Source organism: Brachyhypopomus gauderio, unplaced genomic scaffold (assembly GCF_052324685.1).
Source record: "Brachyhypopomus gauderio isolate BG-103 unplaced genomic scaffold, BGAUD_0.2 sc76, whole genome shotgun sequence".
Lineage (NCBI taxonomy): Eukaryota > Metazoa > Chordata > Actinopteri > Gymnotiformes > Hypopomidae > Brachyhypopomus > Brachyhypopomus gauderio.
Window position 1 is genome coordinate 1,272,338 of NW_027506897.1, and position 9,738 is coordinate 1,282,075.

The window sequence follows — 9,738 nt, forward strand, 5'->3', positions numbered from 1 at the left end:
GCTATTTTCTTGTTTGTTTTTTATTTTAACTCATTTAAATGAGAAAATATATTGTTTATGAAAAGAACATGTCACTTCTTGATTTATTGTACTGTAAGTGCAGCCGTTTTGGTTAGTGGATGGCATGTTGGGCCAAGTGGTGACCAGCCTACCTCACGTTTCTATGATCTTCAATAAAAGGATAACGAGTCTCGACTGTTCAGTGAGGTTTTCACAGTAGGCTCGGTGCTCAAAGGTTTCCACTGCCCCTGTAACAGTGTTCACTTCAGCTTTTGAAACAATACTCCACTTTCTGGAGGTCGTGTAGATGTGACGTTTCTCCTGTCCTACTGATCTCTGATTTTCTTCCCTGGGACGAGACTGAAGCAGGTTTCTTTCTCGGTGTAACGGCCACGTTTCTCACGAGACCTGCCGCTTTCACGGTTTCTGGGATGGTGAACGGGTCGTGTCGCAGGGTGGTGTGGACTGGCTTCCTTGACTGAGAATGGAGATGTTTTGTTGACTATAATAAATGTTATTTGGTGTGTTTCACACACTTCAGTTACCGAGCACGTCACTAAGGATCCTTAGCAAAAGTGTGTGTATTGCCCCTAGCTGCACAGAGATGGGACCCCTGGTATTCTGTACTAGCAAAGGTCCGAGTTCTCTAAATATCAGTGAGCTTGTAGTCGAACTTGTGAAACGCTTCTCACCAGGGCTTCCCAAAAGCATCGTAACACAACCATCATCTCCAAGCGAGTTGATCTTAGCACTTCGTGTGGCGTTTTTCAAAGGTAAGTTATTTTCTTTAGCGCTAACATGATCTGGAACCAGTTTCACCTGTACAAATTTCAACTTTCTCTCTTCTAAGGAAAAACTGTCCAAAAGATAGTTTAAAGATACTTGTCTACCCCCTAGTGGCTAACTGTAAACATGGGAGGATGTGTATAAACGGTATTTGGGTTCCTCTTGAAAGATACACAAGCCTGTTTACATATGTCAACACATGTTTACACACGTCAACATTAGTTTGTCCATCATCACAATCTTTGAGTTGCTATGTCAATTATGATCTGAAGTATTGGGATATCAAATAATTATGAGATTGAGAAATTTGTAACTGATATCATCGAATGATCCACAATTATCACTTATTTTAATAAGTTTAGTAAACTATAATAGGTTTGCCTGGTTCTGTTCCGTACGTTTAGATATGCAAGAATGGCTGGTTGCTTTGGGATTGGTTATGGTGTCTGGGTAATAATAACTCCCAGTCACTCGTCTGTCAGCAGTAAGTCCTGCACAACCTTCACTCCGACTACATGGTCTCTGTAGAAGAAAGCACTGTTCTAAAAATAAAGTTGACTATTTTCCTAAAGTAACAAAACATTCAAAACATTAAAATAAGTGGCTGGTGTTTCAGTCAAAGGAGTCCCAGTGTCATAACTGTTCAGGACAAAAAAACCTTTTCCATAGTTTACATAGTTAATTTTCAATTTTTCCATTGATAGTAATGTTCCCTGGGTCATAGGTCATAAGGTATAGGCTACGTTAGTGCTCTCTTTAAACTGCGGCACGTTTCCACGAGTGTGAGTAATTGTGAGTAACAGGAGGCTTCTGTGAGACCCCAGAGATACAGTGGAGCTGGTGTGTGTTCTGGTGTGTGTCCCCCTGTCTACTAACCGACATGACGCAGTGAATCCAGTTACACTGCAAATTAATACACTGCATGTTATTACTGGGGAGGCTGAAGTAAATAACATACATGATAAATACAGTAGATTAGTAAAGTTAAATATTTTAAACTGTTGAAGACTTTAAACATATGAATTAATCATACTGTATATATGATATATCAGATAAAAGATCATTTTAGGATAGCCTTCAAATATTTTAAAGAAAATAAGTGGTCAGGGCTATCAAATACCAGACTTGAGTAGAAACAGAATGCTGCCTATTGATTGTGCCTGTTGATAAGGATGTTTAAATTAGATGAACTGAGAAGGCGTCATTTATGTTGTCTATATAGTATAGCTATTAAAACAAATTGTGACCACTAAGGAGAGTACTTGAAATAGTGGAATATTTAACCTTATCATTATGCTTTTGATATGTACTGGTAGCCTATATCAGTTTATTTCACTTCCCAGTTTTTGACTGTCAGGACCGTTTCATGTGTGAGTGCTCTATCCACAATAAATGAGCCAACTCAAGATATTACCAAGGGCACTAGATCTGCACCCCCTACCAAGGGCACTAGACCTGCACCCCTTACCAAGAGCACTAGATCTGCACCCCCTACCAAGGGCACTAGACCTGCACCCCCTACCAAGAGCACTAGACCTGCACCCCCTCCCCAGGGCACTAGACCTGCACCCCCTACCAAGAGCACTAGACCTGCTCAGGCCCAGTGTGTGGACTTTCTTTGATCTGCAGTGTGTGTCTTTTCACAGAAGGTCTAATTCAGCTCATCCGAGTCTTCCACACAGGAAGGAGGTAAAGTGGAGAGACGTTTTCTCCCTACAGCGAGTACAATCCCATTTAAACTCAGCTGAATGCAGGCTTTTGTGACCGGGGTTGTTGAGGTGATTCAGAGATCAAATGACCCCACTGTTTCCCCAGGTTTCACCTCAGTTTTAATTAAATGCAGTTACTCTTAATATATGGGTCAGATTTCATTTGAGTCGGACTGGTCTATGGACTGGTTGTGGACCTGAATGAAAATAGCTTACGTTCTATTGAAAAGCAGTCTATCTCAATCACAATGGACTAGTTTTTAACATCCAGGTAGCATTCACCTTGTATTTAAAAGTGAATTACCAGGCACTTCAGTGTATACTTTGTAATTCTAAGCTCAAGATGGCAGACAACAAGGTGAACTGTCTCCTTGTGCAGGTGGTGAAACTCCTGCACACACATGATCACTGGTTCCTTCACCAGCCCACACTGGTCCCTTCATCAGACTTTTGTCTTTTGTTGTAGAGCAGGTAGTTCACTGCCCACCGCACCTGTAGCTACTCACCTGTAACACTGTGGTTCCATTCACTGAAGTCCACACCTCAGTGATCTGACTGGGTTTAAAAGCTGCTGGGGACAGCGTAGCCCTGAAGGCCAGCCGCACACACCACCACTCACGATGGCTCTGTAAGTAACCACAGTGCTTTTTCTCATCGGCTTTAGGGAACTACAACGGAATTTTGTCATATATTTATATTCATTTTATATATTTGTCATAATCTTAAATTTACACCACATGACGTTTAGCTATATTTCACTTTCTTTTACTGCTTTGATACGCTGAAAATACATTTGGATTGTAGAATGTAGAGCTTTTCATTTTTAGCGAAATGGAAACCATGTTGTAAAAATAGTGCTTATGTCATCATTTACCACACACTCTTCCTCCTTCCTCCTCTGCCTCAGATCTCGCCGGTGCCTGCCTGTGCCATCATTTCTGCTGTTTATAACTGTGGTGCATTCAGCAGCTATGAGAGGTAATCACTTCTGTGTGTGACTTAGATCAAGCATTCGCTCGCAGCTGTGTTTAATTTAATAAGGTTTGTGCATTGCAGTGTCCATGTAACACTGTTGTGTCTTTTCGGTATTGTGAAAAGTCTTTTTTCATTCTTTCTACTTCATTTCCTTCCAAACTATTTTGTCAAGGAACAAAAGTATACTTGTTGAATAAACCGTTATTCTGTTTTGTTGATATTTTAAATGAACCAAAATGGGGTTTTAGTTTGTTATAGTTGGAAAATCCTGAAGTCACACTGTGTTCTTTTCTTTAGGTCAAAGTGAAGATCTTTTAAACTTTTTGAATGGTGGGTTGCTTCTCAGCTCACTTATGTGAATCAATACATACATGAATAATCTAAACTACCATGGCTATTGTGTATTATTAGTTCATTATTTTATTTATGTATCCTGCATGCTTAATTACTCTTCTGTCTTACCAGATGCCTTTAAGGTGAACGCCCCTGTGGAAAGCTCTAAATCGGTCGTCTTTCCTGGTCCGTAACTCAAATTCACAGGCGTCTCTGTTCCAACATGTGCATTTATCACGAAGCTGCATCTCAACAGTACTATTGCTATAGTTATATAGTTATAGTACTGTCATTACTAGCCCTGACTATTGCTATAGTTATATAGTTATAGTACTGTCGTTACTAGCCCTGACTATTGCTATAGTTATAGTACTGTCAAGTTTACACAGCACAAGTTGATCAATATTGCATTAAAACTCTGGTATTTGAACATGAAAACTTTTTGACAACGTTTTGACAAGCTGCCAGATCTGATTTTGACACGTGGAGCATGTCTGATCACACGTGTCACGGAGCATGTCTGATCACACATATCACGGAGCATGTCTGATCACACATATCACGGAGCATGTCTGACCACATGCCGAGCTTTAGTGTCTGATGCTCTGTGCTTGTTTTTCTACATTTGTGCTTTGGCTGTTTAGCTACAGATCCATCAGCCTCTTTGGGTGTTCCTCACACTGCAGCAGGTGAGTGTAGTGGGCAAAGGCCAGGCACACACACACACAGGGACTCACGCACACGCAGGGAATCACACACACGCAGGGAATCACAAACACACACACGCAGAGAGTCAGACACACACGGCACACGCAGAGAGTCAGACACACACGGCACACGCAGAGAGTCAGACACACACACGCAAAGAGTCAGACACACAGCTGAATCTGGAGAGTTATTGTGTATGTGCTGTTGTTGAAGTTTACATTAAAAGCGTACAGTTTTAATCGTTTTCTTTTCTACAGTGTGTTCATCCTCAGATACCCTGGATAAATCTGACGGTTTGTTCAAAATTCTTATTTACATTAATTGCTCACATTGGTAAATAATTTATATTCAGGGTTGCCAACTCTCACGTATTGAGTGTGAGACACACGCATTTGACTGTCTTTCTCACGCCGAAAAAATCTAGAATCTAGTTTATTTATCTCTGATCCATATCTATGATTCAATGAGTTACTAGTTCGCTCTGGCGAACTTAATTTGTGTCCATTTTACCCCCCGCCTGGTAACAATGTACACTCACCACCCCCTCCAGGTTCAAATCTCACTCCAAGTGATCTTGAAAATTTGGCAACCCTGTATATTACAGAGATTAATCACATCTGTAAATGTTTTAATTGTACTATTAGTAAAAGTACTACTGCCAGTTATTTTATTAATAATTGTTATTAATGATTTAAAAAATAATAGTACTGGTCTGTGTTTCTTTCTGTTTAGAAATTCTCAGCATCACTGCAGAACCTGATTCAGTGGAGTTATCAGGTAGTCATGGGGAATATCTTACAGTGTTAACAGTGTTTAATAACACCTGACGTGTGTGAGAACTTCACCTCCTCACCTGCCTGTTCAGATCCTGCTGGCGATGGGTCTGAGGAGAACAGCAGCTCTGCAGATCACACAGGTCCACTAAACCGCAGTTGATCAAATGCATTCACTGATATACTAGAGAGGGTGTATTTAGGTCCTGAGTCCTGAGTTTAGGCCTTATACCTTTAAAGTACTGAAAATACCACACTATTTTACTGTTTAGTATGTATAATAATAATCATTTATTTATAGAAGTAACCTCAGGATACTGATTTGTGTAATTTCATATAATAAACATGTAATTTTGTCCAGATGATTCTGACAATGGAAGATCGAAGAAACGGAGCAGACCAGCAGGTATGTTACTGGTTCTATAAAACTCTCATCTCAGTATGAACGTACGTTCCTTTAAAAGAAGCATCATATGATACATAAGGAATGGTTTCTTTTATGGTTCCACCAGCTACTCTCGGTCAGTCAAGCGATGACAATTCTGCTGGTAAGTAATATTCTCATTAATGTTAGAAACCTCCCACAAATATGGTAGCTCAAAAACTTCAGCCTGACCCGTTTTGTGTAAGAGTTTCTGACTTCCCCTTGGTACAGACAGCCACAGTGCGGAGCAGACACACGCAGACACACACGATGACACAGACACTGAGGAGCAACCCAGCACAACACCAGGTAGGTCTACATTTGATCAATGGCTGGATCTTTGGTGGGCCCACACACTCCAGATCACAGAGCTCAGTTCCATCCTTACACTAACAGAACCTACTGGAATTTTGGACCTGAAGACCTTGATGAAGTCTTCTCTCAGGTCTCTGAGATCTTCTCATGTAGATCATTGATTCCTGTAGATTTGTAGTATTCTGCTTCAGGGTGTCGTGAGTTCTGACCTGTGTAACCCTGTCTGGGATGCAATCTGTGAGCAGGTGGCAAAGAACTTTGTAAATCGCTCTGGATAAGAGCATCTGCTAAATGGCCTAAATATAAATGTAGTGTTGGATGCTACTTACATAAATGTAAATATTCATGTGCAAATTCTTGCACTCAAATCAGAAAATGGATCAGTAATATATGATGCGTGAATAGATCTATCTTAATATGCTGTAAACAATTTAGCAGCAGGCTATTAAATCACCTTTAGGTTGACTAGACCACCGTGATGGGTGATACTGATGATAACTGGTTATCATAACTGGTTGTCTTAACTATATCTGAATGTTGTTCTCATCTGCTGTGTAGTGTCAGAGGACAGGAGCAGTCAGGAGACAGATGGGCCAGTGGACACACACCGTGTGAGGAAGACTCTGTCAGACACACACAGAGGAAGTGCAGAGCGTGGAGTCGGGCGTCTGAGGGAGCGTGATGGTGTGTTCAGGACGTCCTCAGTGGCTGCTGAAACCGCCAGTCATGACCCTGACCAATCCCAGGAGACACGGCGAACCAGAGGAGATGAAACACAGACGACGGCGGACAGACAGGGTGGCACGGGGGCGGTTAAACAAACCAGCGCCTCTGCTCCACGGAACGCCAGCCAGGACGTCGCCCGGGGTTCAGACCACGTGGAGATATCCAACAGGACTGTGGGATCTCCAAATAGAGTCAGCACCAGAGTGGGTGGTCCAGATACGGATCAACAGAGGGAAGAGGGGATTGCAAGCAGTGAGAGTCAGCTGAGGAGAACGTGTGCTGAGGGGAACGTGTGTTGAGAGGGGAACGTGTGTTGAGGGGAACGTGTGCTGAGGAGAACGTGTGCTGAGGGGAACGTGTGTTGAGGGGAACGTGTGCTGAGGGGAACGTGTGCTGTGGGGAACGTGTGCTGTGGGGAACGTGTGCTGAGGGGAACGTGTGCTGAGGGGAACGTGTGCTGAGGGGAACGTGTGTTGAGGGGAACGTGTGCTGAGGGGAACGTGTGCTGTGGGGAACGTGTGCTGTGGGGAACGTGTGCTGAGGGGAACGTGTGCTGAGGGGAACGTGTGCTGAGGGGAACGTGTGCTGAGGGGAACGTGTGCTGAGGGGAACGTGTGCTGTGGGGAACGTGTGCTGTGGGGAACGTGTGCTGAGGGGAACGTGTGCTGAGGGGAACGTGTGCTGTGGGGAACGTGTGCTGTGGGGAACGTGTGCTGAGGGGAACGTGTGCTGAGGGGAACGTGTGCTGTGGGGAACGTGTGCTGTGGGGAACGTGTGCTGTGGGGAACGTGTGCTGAGGGGAACGTGTGCTGTGAGGAACGTGTGCTGAGGGAAACGTGTGCTGAGGGGGGTACGTGTGCTGAGGGAAACGTGTGCTGAGGGGGGAACGTGTGTTCTGAGGGGAACGTGTGTTCTGAGGGGAACGTGTGCTGTGAGGAACGTGTGCTGAGGGGAACGTGTGCTGTGAGGAACGTGTGCTGAGGGGAACGTGTGCTGTGAGGATCGTGTGCTGTGAGGAACGTGTGCTGAGGGGAACGTGTGCTGAGGGGAACGTGTGCTGAGGGGAACGTGTGCTGAGGAGAACGTGTGCTGAGGGGAACGTGTGCTGTGAGGATTGTGTGCTGTGAGGAACGTGTGCTGTGAGGAACGTGTGCTGAGGGGAACGTGTGTTGAGAGGGGAACGTGTGTTGAGAGGGGAACGTGTGCTGAGGAGAACGTGTGCTTCTAGACAGTGTCTGAGCAGCTGCAGCAGGAGAGGCAGGGATCTGTGATGTTCTAGGGGTTCGGGGTTAACTCTCACTTTCTAAGGGTTTCAAACACTGTCATTGTATAACCTGGTATTAAAGTTCAAATGTAAATGTGAAAAATATGTTGATATATGATTTTGAACTTTAAAACCGTGTGGACCCATGTTGTGATGGTGAGTGTTCTTGTTAGCCAGACTAATTGAGTGTATTTATCGAGCACTGACAGTTTCGTCTCTCTGCGGACCTGCTAAGGGCCGAGTCTGAAGGCCTCGCCAACTTCACCACTAACTTGTTTGTCAGACAGCACTCATCTTGGCCGCCAGTTAGACGTCATCAGACGTTGTGTTTGGGGCGTCCTGGGCCGGCGCGTCACACGCAGGCCTTCCAGACACAGCTGGCTCCTCCACGCTGGAGCTGTAAACCACACACTCCCTCCGTACGGGGCCTCCGAGGCTCTTCTCCCGTCTCGTAATCATGACAGAGATGTCAGCGCATCTTCGAAGATTTACGTCGGATGCTCACTTGTAGCGATTGTGAAATAACGTCTCCGCTCACAGCTGTGCAGCACTGCTCTGGTGGCAAACGCACGTGAACAAATTCACGTGCCATACGTGATCTTCAAAACAACACTGTAAGACACTTAAAAGAACGTCCCATCAAGTACAATAATAATAATAATAATAGTAACAATAATAATAATAATAATAATTCCAAACTATTTGCTTGTACGCAAATCCATTTATGGTATCTAAGGGCTCTTTGGATTTATAATCTTCAAAGATGCCAAATGTGCTAATGTGTAAAGTCATCATGTATCCCAGTAGATCTCATCTTCCGTTCACTGGCGATGAACTGAACCCTAGCTGAGTGCGTGGTTGGTGGAGAACACATGTTAGGAGTTTGTCCTGAGCTCAGATCACTCCGTACGCCTCCCCTGATGCACGAGGTTCTGAACTTCTTATCCTCATTCTGGATCATGTCTCCTGCTGTGATTATAAATAAACAAACCTGTTCTGTCATATCTCCACTGAACAGCCTCTGCCAGAACCACGTCACTGTTGTGGAGCCAGACGTCCACCTGATGCACATCTTGCATGCATTAAAACGTGAGATGTTCGGCGTCTCCAGTGTGATGTATCTTCTGGGTGTCTCCTGGGGGAACCCCCTGCGGAGTACGGTCTACACAACACACTGGGACGCATTTTCCATGGCAACAGGTCATTCAATAATAATTAAACGATTACTTTGCTATTTTTCAACCCATACTTTATAAAAATGGTCATTTCTCCATCATTTATAATGGGTAGAGCACATCTTTGCTGAGAGGTTTAGCGGGGAGATCCTCCAGTGGGGTGCTCTGGGGTGATTCTTTAGGCCTTACAGACCCTGATTAATCTCCCTGTTGTGAACAGGAGGCAGTGTGCTCAAATCTGTCTTCTCCAAACAGCTTTTATGGCTTTCAAGACTTTATTGACTCTATTTGTTCAAAAGTTCAGGAATAGCTGCGACATACTGCACCAGCTACAGGTAAATCACTACTGAAAGGTGATCATTTATTAATGAAGAAACAAAACGATCTCAGTGTCTATACTGTTATGAATAACTGTGCTATGTGGAGATCCATCAGGATTATAGAGATTATTTATTGATTACCCTTTGGGATATATTTAAACATTTGAGAAGGTTGAGACACATTGTAAGTAAAGAGTAAAGCTATCAGTCAGGTTGTGTTATGAATAATC

At 43.8% G+C, this 9,738-nt stretch overlaps 1 protein-coding gene across 1 annotated transcript; it reads left to right on the forward strand.

Annotated features, from left to right (window-relative positions):
* The first annotated feature begins 3,466 nt into the window (after window positions 1-3,466).
* Window positions 3,467-7,093, forward strand: LOC143491488 (uncharacterized). The gene is made up of 6 exons (XM_076990530.1): window positions 3,467-3,473; window positions 5,377-5,427; window positions 5,646-5,690; window positions 5,797-5,832; window positions 5,940-6,017; window positions 6,582-7,093. Exons 1-6 carry the CDS (start codon window positions 3,467-3,469, stop codon window positions 7,046-7,048), a joined length of 684 nt encoding a protein of 227 aa, XP_076846645.1. The 3' UTR covers window positions 7,049-7,093.
* The last annotated feature ends 2,645 nt before the right edge of the window (window positions 7,094-9,738 follow it).